General features: G+C 42.4%; 1 protein-coding gene across 2 annotated transcripts in view; it reads left to right on the top strand.

Moving 5' to 3' along the window:
- Positions 1–19,340, top strand: part of NPHP3 (nephrocystin 3) — a 405,841-nt gene that overhangs the window by 208,681 nt on the left and 177,820 nt on the right. For both annotated transcript variants that reach the window (XM_078663854.1, XM_078663855.1), the window contains 4 exons: positions 884–1,063; positions 14,818–14,921; positions 16,509–16,623; positions 18,911–19,054. In XM_078663854.1, the coding sequence (XP_078519980.1) occupies positions 884–1,063; positions 14,818–14,921; positions 16,509–16,623; positions 18,911–19,054 (543 nt within the window). The remainder of the gene's footprint in view (positions 1–883; positions 1,064–14,817; positions 14,922–16,508; positions 16,624–18,910; positions 19,055–19,340) is intronic.

Below are 19,340 nucleotides of genomic sequence, written 5' to 3'. Positions count from 1 at the left end.
TCTTAATCTTGTGTTTTATGGATGATTAATTTGGATATAATATGAACTGAGAAGAATAAATCTTAAAGCAACTTAGAATTTACTGATCTCAAACATCACATTTTGGATGTATGATACTTTTGACTATTGAGAATGTATACTTGTTGTATTGTAGTAATATATTAAAGACACCAACGCTGGTGGGAGAGGTGTGGCGCCGCGGCCAGGGCGACTGACGCTGGAATCTGGGGATCAGGGTTCGATCCCCGGCTCCGGCGGCAGGTTAGCCCAGCACCATGCGACTCTGGGCAATAGCTTGCTTAATCTTCCCGACGGCCCCCAGCGCCTAGAGACCCTAACGGGTGATTGTGCGCTATACAAATGTGGATTATTATTATTATTATTATTATTATAACGCTTCTGCCTCTCTCACTGATACTCATAGTTTACTACTGAAAATGGAATATCATTCCATGTGATCACAGTAGATTTGAAATAATTGATCCCTTTTCAGATTCTGGTCTTTGAAGGAATTAAAATAATTAAGTTGATAGGGACATTAGTGCTTATTTGCTGCAGTAGTAAGATAAGAGTTTGACATTTGTTTGACACTTTGGCACAGCAGTTTTCCTGTAGAGCATCAAATACATTTTATCAGTGTGTTTGTATTTATTGCTCACCCATAGTCCTTGCAGGTAGGGTTTAAAAGAAAGAAGCTAAAGTGTCCACCTGTTTTAAACGTTTTTATTTTACATTGCCAGTGGCCTGTAGCACACACAATAACAATATCAGTTCGGTACTTCAGCGGAGTCAGACTGCTCCTGGCTGGTCTATTTTTTTCAAACCTAAAGATTGGAACTAAGCCAAAAAGAAAGCTTTATGTAAATGTTCTTTCCTTCTGCAGGATCTGCTGGGATGTGAAGCTGCCGACCCACAAACAAAGGATTTGTGGTCTGAAGAGGATTCAGCAGTTCCAGAAGAGGATGATTTTGCAGATGTTTTGTGGGATGTGCATGATGAACAAGAACAGATGGAAGCTTTTCAACAGGCGTCTAATTCAATGTGTGAGCTAGGATTTGAGAAGGTGAGTCTGTTGTTCAACTTGTGCCATCTGAGGAAGCTCTGCATAGTCTATTTTGCTGGGTAGTGTCTGATTCTTCTGACTTCAATAAACTGTGGTACAGAATTATAGAACACAGCCAAACAAATGCCAGAGAATCCTTGCACAGATTTTTATACAAATGTGTTGATTAGGTAATAAGATGGAACTCCTTAAAATATGCAAAGACCATTACAAGAACATTGATGAAGAGACTGAGAACCTTCTATATCATTTTATTTATGCGTTTTTATATAGCGCAGACTTTACCCGAAGGCGTCAGAGCGCTTCACAATAGGAACAGAAAATTATAAATGAACAAATTACAAAAGCAGACGATAAGTTACATGAGGTAAAAGTGACAAGGGGACACCTTGATAAACCTGCCTTGCTGACCGGATTGCCCGTGGATTCTTTGCCTCTCCTCCAACGCCTCGCGGAACCCGCTGCGCGGGTCCCGCTTCGCAGAGGGGCACTTTCCTTTCCTTTGTGGGCTGTTAGCTGCTGCTGGGGTAAGACAGGGGCTGAGGGCTGCGAGCAAGAGGGCTGGGACTACGTTTCCCAGGAGTCCCAGTAACCCCGCCCGTTCCACCTGGGCTGCTCTCCCTCCCCGCCCCGCCCCCAACGACCGGGTGATCATCGTAATAGCTATTTATTAACGTGTGCTTACTGCTGCGCGGGAGCTCGCCGGGAGAAGCCCGGGACAAGGGCGGGACCGTCTGCGGCCGTCAGAGGCCTAAAGAGACTGGACTGGGCCATAATCCCTGGTCGATTACTAAACGACCTAGGACTCTTGTGTAAGTGCTTGCGGGGTTATACTATATTATCAATCATTATGTCAACTGAAATACTAACCCCGGAGTTGGTTGGCCCTGAGAAACCTGTGAGTTTGATAAATGGGAAATTAGATAATTACTTTAAGAAAACTCTTTTGGATTCTCCTACCACCGCCACCCTTGAAGAACTTCGGGCTGAGCGACGGCGGTCGGTTGAAAGCCTAAAGAATAGACCATTCCCGGGTTCACCAGTGTTAATTAGATCCACGGGGGACGGAACTCTTACAGAAAATATCTGTACCCCCTCGCAGGACAGCATCCCTCTAATATTTAGAGAGGGAACATCTACGAGTGAATTTGAACCCTTAGGCACTACTAGTAAATTGCCAACTATTGCTACCACTCCTAGTATAACTAAATCTATTGTTATAACCAATGCACAAATTACCCCTATTCCTAAACTATCTAAAGCAGTTCAAAGTAGGGGAAAAAAAGTCACACCAGTTAAAATTTATGGCCCTCCTCCGACAAAAAGGCGTAAAAAATCCGACCTTCCAAAGAGGAAAATTAATCATGCAGACTTTGGCATCAAAAAGGACGACAGTATTAGGGGAGAACGGGTTAAAGTAACAGAAAAAGGAAGGATAGTTATATCACCTACGCATTCATGCGTAACCCCCCTTATAGACCCTGTTATCTCCACCGCAGACAGTCCCCCCGCAGTTGTGACGCTACAGGAACCACTAAATGGTGCCCTGATCGATAGTATAGAGTCTATATTGAGGACCCATACTCTGGCTATCGTAGACAGACTCAATAAACTAGAAAATAGACTTGAGAAGATAGAACATGAACTGGGAATCAAGATAGGGATTAATAAAGTGATGCCTAATCCCCTTATACCAACTCCGATTTTACTTACCTCACCAGGAATTCCCGCTATAACTACTATACCAACCCCTGTTCAGACTACCATCTTGCCTCAATCTTCAAATAATATGAGTGGAAGCACACCAGGGAGTAACCCTGTTGTACTTAAAAGTAAACCCACATTGTCCCCGGCTGTAACGTTTAATGGACAGCCGAATAACCTTGGTCAAGCTCCAGGGATTAAGACGAGAGTTAGAGGAAACGAGTGGCCGGCTCGAGGTAACTATAATAAGGGCCCCCTTCCAGAACTCCCACCAGAAGCTGTACCCTTTGTAGTAGTTCTTACTGGGGTACCAGAGCTAGAGAAAAACAAACGGGAGGGCTTTGCCCAGCTGAAAAATAAAATATCGCACTGGTTAAGTCTACACAGACCTATTGTAAATAATATCAATGGAGAAATTGTCCATGTCCGCCGCCTTCCTTGGCTGGGAGGAAGATCCAAAGATATTGAGGGAGACATAGTGGTCATTAATTTTAGAGATCAGAATGCTGTCCATTTTATACTTAACTCGCATTCTGACCACGGTAGTAAATCTATTACCCCTCGTCCCCTAACATATTTTTACCCTCGCTCAGTGGTGTTTCCACCCAATCATCCATCAAGGCAAGCTCCTCCCCCCCCCTTATTGAGGCAAATGCTCTCAAACCCATATCGTCCACCTGTCTACAAAAATGGATCTATTTTTAACGACAAGCAACCTCCCATAGTTGTAGATCCGTATGGGTGGAATACTGTAGGACCAAGGTACAACTCCCTAACACACAGGAGAATGGATCATCTTAAACCTTTTACACCCCTAGACACCACCAACAGGTTTGACGTGTTTAGTGGCCTGGAAGACTGCGATTGATGCCATCGAGCCACAGGGGAGGGGGGTAAGGAATTCTGTGGAGACACAGGGGGAGATACGGGTGCAGGCACGGGGGAAAAAGGCTCAACTGATATTAACCCACTCAATGGCTACAATGCTACTTGTAGCTTTGGGGGTAATACATGTAATTCTGGGCAGCTTCATTGTAACTCAGATATTCCTACCCCGGCTAATGGAAGTACAACTCCGACCCGACTGTCTGAAGACCCCGTGCCAGGGGAAGTAATTCACATCCATACCCTACCCCCACCATCTAGGGAGGCTGTTAGTTTAACAGAACGGGGATATAAGATGGCGAGTTGGAATATTGCTGGGTGGAATAATAAGATAGATTGTCTAGGATGGTTAGAATTTATAACCCAATTTGACATCTTGTGTCTCCAGGAGACTTGGGCGGCCGTAGATGTCTATCTTGATGGGTATGTTGCCTATAATTGCCATGCTCAGCCATCCAACATGGGGAGAGCCAGTGGTGGGATGGTGATATTGCTCTCTGTGAGGTTACCGGTTCGAGTGAAAACCCACCGGATTGTTGGTCTGCACTCCCAGCTGTTGTGGTTACAACACAGGAATGGGCGAAATGTTTTAGTAATAAACCATTATAACAATGTCTTTAACCATTCAAAAACATATATGGTTGATGAACTAGAAGCAGAGGTGGAAAGGCTACATGGGCGCAGTGATGTGTCTTTTGATATTCTGTGGGGCGGAGATTTCAACATTCACATGTGCCCATTTGCTGGCAAAGGGGTGTGTGGGTATGGGGGAGAGGTGGGGGAAGATCAGACCCATTTTCTACATTCTGTTTATGGGGAATCTCTAAACACTCTTATGCTTAAAATGGATCTATGCATTATGTTACCTGGCGTAGACAGTGAGGGTAACTCGGTACCGACCTTTATTGGTAGGAATTGTGCCACGGTTATCGACTACCTCATTGCCTCCTCCAGTATTACAGCTTTGTGTTCCTTACCCGTAATAGTAGACCCAGCCTTAAGCGATCATAACTGTCTAACTATGTATCTCTCCTTATGGGGGGATAAAGTAAAGGCGTCACATGGTGCAGTGACAGATGTAGTTCCACATAGACCTAATGGCCCTAGAATTAAATGGGGTAGGCAAAATGAGGAACGTTTACTATGTACCATTGTGTCTGCCTGTATAGACGAGGTGGAATGCTGCCTTGAACCCGAAAGGGATAATGCTGATATTCTAGCTAGCTTCGATATCATTAATAAAAACATTGCACAAATTTTAACTGGAAGAAAACCAAAGGGCCCTAGGATTAACGGGGGATGGTTTAACAGGGAATGTACTAACTCCTTACAAAAACTCAAAGCTGCTCTTAAGGGTAAACCCAGGGATAAGGAAGCAGTTAAAACCCTTAGAAGGGAATACTCTATTCATCTGAGGGATAGAAAACAGGAACTAAGGGAAGAGGCCTGGAACAACTTGACTAAGGCAGTGGATCTTAAGGATGCAAAGCTTTTCTGGTCCACTGTCAATAGTCCCTTCCTCCAAAATGAAGAAGCCCCGGTAATGTCTGCTCAGGTGTCTGAGGAACAATGGGTGGCTCATTTTACTAGCATTTTTAACCCTGAAGGACTAGTTGTAGAGGGTGATAGGGAGACCGTGGCTTTTATCCCCCTACCTCTTAATATCACAGTCTCTGAGGTGGATGCCGCCATCCGGGCCAGTAAGGGGGGAAAGGCGCCGGGCCCTGATGGGGTACCCGTTGACCTTTATAAAGCCGAGGTTTCTATCTGGAGTCCATTGTTAACAAAGGTTTTTAATGCAGCTGCAACGATTGCGGCCCCACAGATCTGGGGGGAATCAATCATTATCCCGGTGTATAAAAAAGGGGAGAGGGGTGAGGCAAAAAACTACCGCCCGATTTCTCTCCTCACTGCTTCCCTAAAAATTATGAGTAGGGTATTACTGAGTCGTCTGGAGGAATGGGTAGAAGATAAAGGGATCCTTGCGGATTCTCAGTATGGATTCCGCAAGGGGTTAGGCACCATAGAACAATGCATTAATTTAGATCTTATTATATGCAAATATACAAGGGCTAAACAAGGCTCGTTGTTTCTTTGTTTTGCCGACCTGACCAGTGCCTTCGACCTGGTTGATCATGGTCTTCTGTGGTCAACCTTGTTGGACATGGGTGCTCCAAAGGATATTATCTATTTTTTGGCCCAACTTTATAGGAATCTGACGGCTAAGATACGCTACGGGCAATCGGGGGAGTGTACACCCAGTATCAAAGTAGGTTCTGGAATTAGGCAGGGATGTGTCCTTGCACCTCTTCTTTTCTCCCTTTTTATAAACGCAATTGAGTCGGAACTACGGACCATCAGTGCAGATGCACCGACTGCTGATGGCCTTTCCATCCCAATATTGCTTTACGCGGATGACGCGGTTCTGCTCTCACAAACACCTCTTGGGTTGCAAAAACTTATGAATAAATTTGCAGATTTTATTAATGGGAGAAAATTAAAAATTAATAATTCAAAAACTTTTATAATGCCCTGTGGGAAGAAAATTAAAAACTTAAGGCCCTTTACAGTTATGGACCAAACTATAAAAGTGGTGGACAAATTTTGTTATTTAGGTATCACCTTTAACAGAGGGGGGATGTGGACACCTGAAATGATTAATGTAAGAGCCAAAATGGCCAAGTGTTCTTTTGGCATATTTAAGTTCGCATCCAAGTTAGGCTCAAGACGGATACCAGACATGTTGTACTTATACCGCCATAAATGTGTTGCTCTGGCCCTATATGGCTCAGGAGTGTGGGGCCATTGTAATAACAACATGCTCCAGGTTGAGGAAAACAAATTTGTAAAAAAACTCCTGTGTTTACCATCTTCTGCCTCAACAAAGCTGATCCATCAGGAGGTTGGTCTAGAACATCTATCTGACTTGATCAGATTAAGACCCCTGTTAGTATGGAGATCTATATGGATTAAGGAACAGACTGGTTTCACAAGGAAAATTATTTTAGACTGTCTTCATATGGACAAATGTTCCCGCATCCCTTGGCTTAACTATATTATTCGAACATTTAGCGATGTTTTTAATCTTACTGTGCGTGATAACCCTTTTTGTGTTTTAGATATACCGAAGAGTGAGCTTAAACATGAATTTTTGAGGGTTAGCATGGGGAAGCGTAACGCAGCTATTGCCCAGTTCTCTACACATGTTTTTTACGACAGATACACTAAGGAAGAAATGGGGCTTTCAGGATATTTTAAATTGGTCACTATCCGATCCCACCAATATGTATTGACAAGATTACGGATGGGGATTGTTCATTTGCTTGTCGCTTATCCTGTAATGAAGACCTATACTACTGCCCCCTGTCCGTGTGATGGGACCACAAAACAAAGTACGGAGCACTTTTTATTGTTATGCCCTCTCTATCTTCACCTCCGAAAAATATATCTGAAACCGCTTTTCAAAAAATATAATGTATCCACTATTGTATCGGCCATGGGGATTTTATTTGGACTTGATTCACAGGACATCTGTTTTTTTACTGCTGTATTTATTTTAAAATCGATTTGTTTGAGGAAAAGCACCCTTTTTGATATGTGATTAACTTAAAATTTGCTATATCCTCATGTTTTATCACTTATGTATGTATGTACTTTTATGATCATTAATCAATGATCGAATAAAGTTTTTGAATTGAAATTGACAATTGTGAGCAAACAAAATACATGAGGTAGCAAACAGTGCAATACAGGAGGAAAGAGTGACAAGTGTGCAGGTTACAAGAGAAAACGAAGTACATTTAGAAGTAATGTACTGCAATATATGCTAGACACAGAGGCACAAGAACAAACGTTACGTAGGCAAAGGTGGCACTTGTGCAAGTATCAAAAGCAAACAAAATGTGAGAGGTAGCAAACAGTGTGTTACAAGAGAAAAGTGGCGTGTGCATGTTACAAAAGAGAACCAAACACAGATACAAGGATAATACTGCAATAAAAGGCATACACTCCAACCACGCGAACACACTGGGAAGGCACTTCCATAGTCATGGAGAAAAGAGTTTTCAGTGATGGGAGGTCTTCCTTCAGATAATAGAGAGAGCGTGAATTACTTTAGGAGGTGTCTTTGGAGGAGGAGAGCTTTGAGGTCCGTTTTGAAGACTTGGGAGGAGGTGGTCGGTCGGAGCTGAGGCAGAAGTGAGTTCCATATTCTCACAGCGTTGCCTGAAAAGGATTGGGCCATCGATCTTTCCTTCTTGAAAGTGGGAGGTTCAAGCAGTAGATTTTCCGCATTACGCGAAGGTCTAGAGCCTCCAGAGAGTTTCAGCTTGTTCGCCAAGTAGCAAGGAGAGGAGGAGTGCAGGGCTTTGTGGGTAATACAGGCAGTCTTGTAGATAGCTCTAGCCTCGATGGGAAGCCAGCGGAGGGTGGATAACATCGGTGTGATGTGGTCGCTTCTTTTGGCCCCATAAATGAAACAAGCTGCTGAATGGAGAACAGATCTAAGGGGGGGACAAGTGGGATTTGGGGAGGCCAGTAAGAAGAGAATTGCAGTAGTCCAGTCTGGAGAGGACCATTGATTGCACCAGGGTGTTAAGGTCCTGCTCCGGGAAAAAGCGACAAATTCCCCAAAGAAGGCGCAATTGGTATCGAGCAGACTTTGCAATGGAATTGATGTGGGAGATTAGATTGAGTTTTTTGTCGAGTATGACACCAAGGGATTTTGCGCTGTCGACAATGATTGGTTTATTGTTAAGTAGATTCATCTGATCCATCCATGATTGAACCGGGGGAGGAGAGAGTGAGGCTCATTCAGTTTTGGAGGGATTCAGAATCAGTTGATGAGTTGACATCCAGTTTTGAATGGAGTCGAGAGTGGAGCTTAGGATGGAGAGATCGTGAGTGGAGGCGACCTTGAGGTAGATTTCAGTGTCATCTGCATAGAGATGATAGTGGATCCCGGATTTACTTAGGAGATTTCCCAGTGGTTCTAAATAAGAGATTGAACAAAGTGGGTGCAAATATAGAGCCTTGAGGAACACCTTTACCTACCGCCACAGGAGATGAAAGACTGTTATCTATTTTGATCATTTGGGATCTATCTGAGAGGAAGGAGGCAAACCATTTAAGCACAGTGCCCTCCAAGCCCTTTCTCTGTTCAAGAGTGTTGCGGAGGGTGTTGTGATTGACAGTGTCAAAGGCTGCAGAAAGGTCAAGGAGAATTAGAAGACAGGACCCCCCCCCGAATCAAGTATCCTCAGCGCGTCATCAACCACTTGCAGTAAGGCTGTTTCAGTGCTGCAGTTTTGGATGAAGCCGGACTGACAATTGTCAAGAAGATCCTTGTCCTTGATATGACGAGAGAGTTGTTTTGCTACACATCTTTCTGTGATCTTCGCAAGAAAGGGTAGATTAGTGATGGGGCGGAAGTTGTTGAGGTCTTTCGCATCAGCAGTGGGTTTTTTAAGCAGAGGGGTGACCTGCCCAGTTTTGAAGGAGACAGGAAGGGAGCATTGACAAAGGGAGAGGCTGACCCGAGTGGTCCAATAGGAAAGGGAATGGGTGTAGCAGTCAATGGCAAAGGCACTGGGGATGGGGTCCAGAGAATGGTTGGAGGGCTTTGTTTCGTGGATGCACTTGAGGAAGTCATCTTCAGAGATGGGGTCAAAGTTCTGCCAAATGGTTGAGGATTTGCGCTCCGCTGGAGGGGTAGGATGAGCGACCTGATCCACAAGTAATTTCACTTTTTCATCAAAGAATAAAGCGAAATCCGCTGCTTGCTTTGTAGAATCCTCCAACTTGGAGGTGGGGGGGGGAGCAGTTAGGAATGGATGCATGGGGTGAGTCCTATCACAAAGCAAGTAAGAGTCTTCAGATGGCTGAAACCTTAAAGATTATGAAAGTTATGACCTACATGTGGGACCATTTTTATGCATGCCGAGGCAGTCCGTGATTATGGGTCTCAAATTGTAAGAATGACCACTGTTGTCTTAGTAGTTTTTCCTTCTATTGTATCCAAAACTGAGCACCCAGTGCACACCTTTAGCACTTACCCTTCAATGTAGTCAAGCAGTCTGAAACTTACTCAGGAAGGCAGTGCGGTGAAGAAACTCAGAGTTCAATCAAAAACACAATAGCAGCTAATAAAGCACTGTCCTGCCACTGCTTTTATATGGGGAAGACTCTTTCTCTCTCAACAAGATAACTGTCGCTTTGTGGAGGAACCAGCTGGAATTAGCAAATAAGTTCCCCATGCTAAGGTAGTGTTTAATATTGTGTACAAGCAAGACCATTGCCTTCTGGGGAAAAATGATGGGTAAAGTTCTTCTGATCACTCCTGGGTTCCCTGCCTACCCCTTCCATAGGAAATATATCTAGGTCCATGTAGGCACATAATAGTGCTCAAAACCACACTTCTCCTGCAATGTAGCTCCCTTACAGTGTATGCTAGTCTCCTACGTCCTCGTATAAATTGTCATTATGACGTCCAGTTAAACGACTTGTAGCAGTGCTCATAGATAAAATAACACTTTTATCGCAACCCCTTTGGCGCAACCATGATACGTTGCAACCTATGAAGCTGTGGTGTATCTGCCGATCCACATTTCCCAGCAAACATGAGTTTTTGCTGGGAAACCTATATGAGGACGCAGGAGGATGAATTTATTGTTTATAAGGTGACAACTCGTATTGCAACAGGGGCGTTAACGCGGGACCACTGACCAGTTGTAATTTATGTGTAATTTGGATATTCGGATATGGAAAAGATTGAGTGTTACTGATACAAACTGTGTTATTAATACATAGAGGCACCGCAGTGACCCACTGTAGTGGCCGAATTATTGCCTATACTCAGCTCTGAAACGTATTGGATTTTCCAGATATAGTGCTTGATGTCATGATCTTGCTCGTGATCTTTGGGACACTTTGAGCTGAGCTGTTTATACAATATCCGGACTGAGGTTCTTGTATACATATTACAACGCAGGAACAGACATGACCAATTCTCGATTCTGGCTTGTTTGATGCCTACTTTTATGCCTTGAAAAAGTCTAAGCAAAGGCGAAACACGTGTCGGCTAATCGTGTGCTGGGAATTAAAAATTTTGTTACAACATGAATAAAGACTGCTAAACAGCATGCACAATTACTTTTCTGGATCACTGGTTCTGATTAATATCGTTGTATCTTCTCCACTTTTTAGTATAGGGATATAAACCCAATGATTGTATAAATCTGACCATTACTGTTTATGGATGAATAGTTGATCTAATGGTGTGCTGCATGAGCCTCAGTTTTTGTGTGTAAGTGGTTGCACATTGGTTTGTGCTGACAACACCTTTAGGTAGTAGGTGTTTGGGGCTGACTTAGCACCCGTTTGCTGTAATTTAGCACCCGTTTGCAGTAATATAACAAAATATCTTGAATTTTCACACTAAATTAGTGACGGACTATATTGTGTTTATTGAATGTGCGGACATTTCCCTGTAAGGGAACGCTACTACCTGTGTGTTTTTGTCAACCTTCATAGGGTGCTTTGGCTTCTTTGCAATGCAGCTTTCTTGATGCTGGTCTCTGAGTGCTGCTTAGTCGCTTGCGCTTCGTCTTATGAGGAAACCTCATCACATGCACTTCCTGACATGCTGTTGGGGCACTACGGTCTGAAGGCCTCACCACACGGCCTGGTAGTGCAGATGCATCCCTTGTTTGCAGTAGGTTATATTCTTCTTCTGCTCTCTCAGCTTATCACTGTCCTCCTTTTCTACGTCACCTCTTCTTCGTGAAAGGGTACCTACAGCATCCCTCCTCATTAGTCAATCAGTTATTTTCCTCAAGGGATGCCCAAGCCAGGCCTTATTGGCAGGTTGCAAAACTCTCAGAGGTTCATGTACCTGAACCTGTAAAGATGAGTTTGCAGTTTGTGACCCCAAGCCTGGAATATGGAGGAGTTCCTTGGCCTCCGCTGCTGTGGCACCTCAGATTCTGGTTGATTAGAAATCTTGGCACCCTGACTGTTAGGTTCTGTTCCATACTTATGCCAAGTTTACAAAGAGTTTGTGTATTCCATTGGTCCAACTCTGGGACCGGTTTCATGCAGTTTCTGCCATTTGCACATTTCTCCCACACTGATCAAATCATAGTCTTTGTCTCACTGTAACAGCAGGAAGTTGGAGTTGAATTGGAGACTTCTGTAACGGGGAAAAGAGGAGACCCAAAATAAGGGCATACAAGAGGTAGAGGATTCTGCACTTAACTACCACTCGGTCTGTTGGGTGTAACACTTCCAGGGAAAAATTCTACATCTTAGAATCTGATCCACTACAAAGCACCTCTGGAATCCTCGTGAGAAGCCCTACAAGTCGTGTTACTATCTGGGCTCTCTCCAACCTCCATCTTGTCTACCTCTCCTGTGCATGAAATAAAAAATGGAATCATGAGTGGACACAGCTATATGTAGCACACAAGTCTCCATGCACATAGGATTGCACTTACATTAACCACATGTTATCCATGCCCCCACGTGGACGGAGCGAAGGACAAAGTTGTAGGGGACTGGTAGATTAGTTTATAAACACAGGAATGGTAGACCAGTAAGCAACTAGTCCTGTCAGGCCACAGGCAAAAAAGCCTGTCTTGCAAGAAGGATCATTATCGCTGCCACTACTGCCATTCCTCCACACCTCAGTGAGCTGACGATAGTCCCGCTAAGGAAATGAGGGTACGCATTTTGTGTCCTTGGAGACCATGTCGCGTTCTCATTCCGTGTTACATGTGTGCTTGGGGGAAAAAATCAATAATCAGCAGAAACCTGCTATGCGGAACTCGAGGCAATGATGCACTCCCTTCAGAGGCATGTTGAGTAGATTTTCTGTCTTAACAGTGGTACTGCCTGAAATTAACATGTTTGTTATTTGACCTAGTATGCTGCCAGTATCCTTCTACTTACTGATGCATCTGAGTTTGTGGTATTCTATTTTTCTTTTTTTAATAAAAAAAATTTAAATTGTCCACTGCATGTAGTGTTTAACCGTGGCCATGGACATCTTGGTTATGATATTAAACATTGATGCTGTAAACTGAGTGATTTATAAATATCATCAGAAATTTGAGGTCACATTAAGAACACCATAACATTACTATTTTATGTATTTTTATGTTACACTTAACACCTGTTTTTCGAGTCTCCACTGTAAACGTTCATGGTTCTGGCATAATACCCATGTACTACAGAATGTAGTTCAGGGTTGGGACATCATCCCTATGCAGTGCTAGTTTTTCAATCAGTGTCTTTTGTGAAATAAAACCGAACAAATATGGATTATAGATAGCTGCAATGCTAATAAGACCAGCATGGCCATATATCTAGATTTGAAACTCAAATAGAATCTTCTGAAAAATCTTAGATGATATATTAAAAATAATGAAAATTGGACTTCTCGGCTGGTGCAATGCTCCACACTGCCATAACCTTGCTGATGGCATTGTTGAAAAAAATGAATTCCATTAACAATGACATTGTATATTATACATGTGGAATTATCAGTAATACCTCCTGAACACTTCATGTATGATGTTGCCTGCAACATTGTAGAAACAATCCCTGTTCTCATCTTGCATTGGATTAACTTGAATATAAACAGCCGCATCTCCGGTCACCTGAGAGACCTGCACTGGCTCCCGGTCAACAAGAGAATCACCTTCCGTCTCCTCACCCACGCACACAAAGCCTTACACAACCAAGGCCCAAGATACCTCAACAGCCGCCTCAACTTCTACACTCCCACACGCCAGCTTCGTTCGACCAGCCACGCCCTCGCCACCGTCCCCTGCATCCGAAGAGCCACCACAGGAGGAAGGTCCTTCTCCTATCTGGCCGCCAAGACTTGGAACTCCCTCCCGACCCACCTCCGCCTGACCCAAGACCACCTCGCCTTCAGGAAGCAGCTCAAGACCTGGCTGTTCGAGCAGTAGCGGACCCCCCCCCCCCAGCGCCTTGAGACCCTCCGGGTGAGTAGTGCGCTTTATAAATGCATTGATTGATTGATTGATTAAACACATTTCCGTTTTCTGCGGTTACCAGAACCCAGGCCCATTTAGTGGTTGATGAGGGAGATGTGTAATGGGTAAGATAGCTCAGGAGCATTATTGTGTGTTCTGCTATTGTGAACATTTTGTGTATTGTGTACATTGCAGGAAAAGAGAGCTCTCTCTGTAGAAGTCGCTCTGCTTGTCTGTACAAATCTTGTTGACGACCCAAATCAATTGTTTAGCTTTAGAGAGTTACAAGAATTACCTGAGGTAAAGGATTGGAACCAGTGACTTTATAGGTGCAATGTTCTACTAATTGTTGCTTAGAGAAGTCAATGTGAGAAATCAGAAGATACAAGGTACATATATGTAACACTTGCTCAGTACACATGTGCGACATGTTTTTTTGGCCAAAGAATGAAGAGTGTTTTCCCCAGTGCTTCACTGGAAATCCAAGCACCATGAAACCAGTAGGAAAATCTCCATGCAAAGATGTTTGATTTCCTTAAAATCTAATGTTTGTTACACATCCTAGATTCATTGGTCATCTTAATAAATCAAAAATGTGTCACTTTTGGGTGAAGCTTTCTGTCACATTAGATTTTAAAAGGGCAGTTGCTGTTATCATCTGCACCCTTGCAAGTTCAACAAATCAGAGGGCCTGGCTTGCATCTTGAACCCTGACAAAAACATTCAAAATAGTTTGCTGCAGTAGAAAACTGAATGTAGTTGGTTTCTGTACACAAAGCATTCATGAAGTAAACAATTTAATGTGTGTTGATGATTCAGAGTAATTTTGAGATGTAAAATAGTCCTTCATGCGGTGGAATGAAGGCACTCCATAAAAGGCAGAATGATCCAGCAAAAACCCAATACCATGATGTGAGAAAGAGGTGTTCCTCTGGGTAGAGCCAACGCGCACACTGTGTTTTTAAAAGAATTAATAGCAATGGGTATTGCAAACAGCAGTGTAATAAAGCCAGACCTAAAATAGTAAGCAGGGCATTCAAGAGGAAATGTGGGCAAAGTTGAGCTTGCTTTCATAACATTGTGTTATCTATTTGTTCCCTTGTGTTTAACCCTATTTTTTGTCATTTAGCGGCATCATGGTTTTTCACTGTTATGTTTTTGTCACAGTACTATGAGCGGCTCAATGATTTGGTGGCGGCACCTGCACCCATTCCCCCTCTCCTTGTATCTGGAGGACCGGGCTCTGGCAAATCCCTTCTGTTATCCAAATGGTAGGTTTTTGCGATTGTGAGCATTTTGAAAGCAGGAAGGTAATATTGCATCTTATGTAAGTTGGGGAAACATTGGTATAGTAAGCAATATCATTATGTATTGAATTTATTATTAATATGAAGAAGTGATCTGCAGACCAGATGCACCAGTGAACGTTTAAACTTTAAGATTCTTATTAAAGTACTCCCATGAAGGGAGATCAAATTCATGAGTGACATTACCTTAATGAGCCATGTTGCTCCTCTGTTCATTGAGCAATACAAAAAATGTGCTCTTACCGTGTCTACTGGTTTATGTTATTAATTCCATAGTGCCCAAAACAGCACTGAAAAGTAGTGGTCTATTTATTACAGTACTTATTTGTGATTTTTAAATTTGGACAGCATTAACTATACCAAAGCACTCGCACAGTGTTTTATAGGAGTGCAAGAACTATACAAAATGTACCAAACTAATTTGGTCAGTAAAAATCTCTAGCCAAGATAAATCTTGCCGAATTTAGGAAACAAATTTTAGGAAGCGTTAAAAAGCCAGAAATTGCTTCTAAAATTAAACAATAACTAATTTTCTGTAGTGCTATAAGCCAAAAACCGTGCCTCTTAAGCACTACTACTACAAGGATATACTAAAAAAAAGCATCTTGAAAATCTTGCTGAATAACAGAAGTTCATCAATGTTTGGTAAGACTTTTGCATCTGGAAGCACATTCCCAGCAGAGTTTCTGAAAGCCAAACCCACCAGCTTTCATCCTTATACTCCTGAGTTTTGGGTCTGAGGATCTCAATGTCGTAGGTAGAATGTAAGGAACACATTGCTCTATCACGTAATTTGGTGATTTGTCATGGATGCTACATGAGATAGTAGCATGGCCTTGAACTCACGGTTGGACCGAAACTGAGAACCAGGGAATTTCTTGCAGCAATTGTGAAATATAACTTTTTTTTCGGAACCTAGCCATCTTTCAATTTAGCTAATCTGCAGAGCACCACTATATAAAATGATTTACCTAAGAACATTTCTGTATGCCCTACATATGTCATGCCTACTTTTCTAAAAGACTGGGACTACTCTGAGTTTTATAATTGATTATACACTCAAACCAGCTATACCTTTCCAACCTGACCTCATTCTGGGCTTCTCCTCCTGGTATAAACATAACCTTGAAATAGTTCTCTGAGCATGTGGGTGCCCTGGAGCATCCTTCATGCTTAAGACTTTAGTGACAAACATACCTGTGCTAGGTAAATGTGATACGCATTTCCTGCACTTAGTTATGAGTGCCAGAGTTATCTCGGTATTGAGCAGACATGACAAGAACAATAGAGGTTCTGTACCATCATTGGCACTCACGTCTGAACCTTCATATTTAACTGAAATCTGGCCATCAAACTTGATATGTGTCTTCTTACCTTTCCAGCTACATCAAGGTGCCTGAAGTGGCTTAAGTGACATGCAACTTCCACAAAACCCCTTTTATAAATAAATAATTACTTTCATTACAAAACCCTAGACCTAGGGAGGAAAATACTGATTTGATCTGCTTCTTCCCAAGGCTGGTCACGTGTGACACTTTTCTTCATTCCTAGGATCCAGCTGCAGCAGAAGCATTCCCTGAACACCTTGATTCTCTACCACTTTGTTGGGAGACCCACTTCGACCAGCTCAGAGCCGGCATTGATACTCAAAAGACTGACATTGAAGGTACTTTTTAGATTAAAAATGTTTATTAATGTAAATCAGGGCATGTGTGTATATAGATGGTAGTTCTGCTGATGTGTAATAAACAGTTTCAGTGTTTATGTATAATTCTGCCTGTTGTCTTAAGAATTTTCCCATCAAAACCATCTCCTAAACACGTTATAAATGTTTAAGAAAAGAAATAAAAGAGGGCCTGTACTTACAAAATCACATTTACTCAGTCATTGGAAAGTTCAACATGCCAAATTGCAGGTGCACCAGTTAAACATGAGCTGTGACATGCCCAGCAAATATTTCAAAATGCCAGTGGATCTGGGGCCGTATTACACTAAGGGCGAATTGTCCTTGTATGTTACAGTAAATGAATATTCAGTGACAAACATTACATGTAAAGTAAGATAATTAAAAAATATATCTAATTTGATATTTGTCTTCAGCAGCTTCAGTTTTTCAGTTGAATGCTGTAGGAAAGTGCCCCTTTTTGTCACGTCACCCCCACTTTTTGCCACTGGTACTGATGTTTTTTGACTGATGTGTACTGGGTCCCTTCGAAACAGGTCTAAGGGCCAGTGCTCTTTCCCTAAAACAAAAAACAAATAAAATGGTCTAATGGTAACACAATTGACACACACTGTGGCACCCCTGTAAGTACCTAGTAAGTGTTAAACCTGGTTCCTAGGAAACCAAGGAGGGTCGCTAAGGGCTATAGCCTGTATTATGCCACCCTAGGGGCACTCCTACAAATTGCATGCAGACTTCCATTGTAGACTGCGTGCCATTGTGCAAACCATGAGCAAAAATACGTCATGGCACACTCGCTGTGTGCCATGCCAAAGTCACTACATGTAATATATGTAAGTCACCCCTGCAGCAGGCCTTGTAGCCCTAAGGCAGAATGCATTATATTTAGGTTTTCCTGTTTTCAGTTTCTATTTTTGTTAAATAGTGGTTGTTTTTTCGCAGTGATTTCAAGTGATTTCGATACCTTAAACAGTGGTTACACATGTTTGCGCTAATAAAAACAGAAACTATGTTTTTCAGGTGTTTATGGAATGTTTTGCTTTTATTATTGCTTGCTTTCTGCCCTGATAGTGCATGGTATATAGAAGGTGTAATTGCAGTGTATGAGGTCCAAATACATTTTTATATCTCAAATATATTGTAGTACACCATACAATACTTCAGTTCGTTTTTGGTCCTGCGTGCTCGTTTTTTCCTTCCCATGTAACTTTTATTTGTGAAAAGGCCCTCTCAGCATTGGCACTTGAGACGGGCAATGCCAAAACAGCCAGTACACAATTTGCTAACTCTGGCCACTGACCTAGCTTTCCATGCCAATACTGGTGCACCTGAAGATTGCGATTCTCTGGGACTGGTTCTGCAACATATGCGTTGAACTGGGCACATATGTCCTCAGAGTTATTGAAGCAGTCAAAAAAGAAGCAGCGAACTCACTTCCACAGTGAGGCTTCATTGACTTCAAATGCCAAGGTTGGAGAAGGGACATTTCTATGCATCATTGTAAGCCATTTCTCATACATTGTAAAATAAAATTTCCTGAATTGCTCCTCAACATTTCTTTGCTTACCAAGTAGCTACACTCTAACATGGAACATGTTGCAATGCCAAAGTCACTAGAATTGTCGCCCAGCATACTCTCATGGAGATGTTTCACATCTACACCAATTATGCTGAACACGTGGTAGAAAGGGGTATTTTCAGACTCTAAATATAACAATGCAGTAAAGTACTTTTTTCACATCACTATCAATATGCGACCATAGATCCTCCCGTTTCATGCTTTTGGTGTCATCACTCATTTTTGCCGACGCAAGCACTACCTCCCGGGTGAAGCGCACAACCAACGACCGACGTAGCCCTGCCCACTGTGTCGAACGCCCGCACCGCAGCGGAATGTCCGCAGCGGTAAATGGGTTAAATAAGCTAATGGCTTTTAAGGGATTGAACCTCTAAATGTAGTTTTTAAATCTGTCTCTCAACCCAGACCAGATAAGATTAATGTGTTTATCCTTTTAAAAAAAAAATCTAAATATGATTAATTATGCTTACTATTTCACAACTAGTGGCAAAGGGCATAGTTTTTGGATTAAAGCTATGATTAATTCTGTGCAGTTACTACCATTTTGATTTATGTTGTAGTTAGTAAAGGATGTTTGTGAACATATATAGGATCATGTTTATATATTTTATTTTAAAGGAGAATAAACTAGAACAAATAAAAAAAAGTACAGAAGTGTTTTCCATTTCTCAATTTATGTTATGTTCGCAGTTGATGCAACATTCGTGGACGGCGTCAACTTTATCTTTGGACCCAACAAAGTTTTTGGAAGAATTTCCACACTGGCTGGAAAAACTGTCTGCTCGTCACCAGGGCAACATCATCATTGTAATTGACTCCATAGACCAAATACAGGTATTATAGCATTAGCAGATTTTATTGTTGGATCAAATTTCTCTTCATGGTCTGTTAATGCTAATTCTTGAACTTTTGAAGAGAACATTCCCATTTTGAGCCACGTGTCTGGTAATGGAGAGCACACATCAGGAGGGCTGTTGCTTTTTATTGACTCTTCACACAGCCACAGAGCCTGATTTTTTCCATAGATACTGCTGGCCTTGATGACCAGTGCAGAGTGCAACACAAAAAGCAAGAAGAAAGCTCATTCACAGAGGAATACAACAAGGTCTTAGTTACTATT

Source organism: Lissotriton helveticus, chromosome 10 (assembly GCF_964261635.1).
Source record: "Lissotriton helveticus chromosome 10, aLisHel1.1, whole genome shotgun sequence".
NCBI lineage: Eukaryota > Metazoa > Chordata > Amphibia > Caudata > Salamandridae > Lissotriton > Lissotriton helveticus.
Note: the sequence above shows the minus strand (reverse complement) of the source record. Positions and strands in the feature narration are given on the sequence as shown.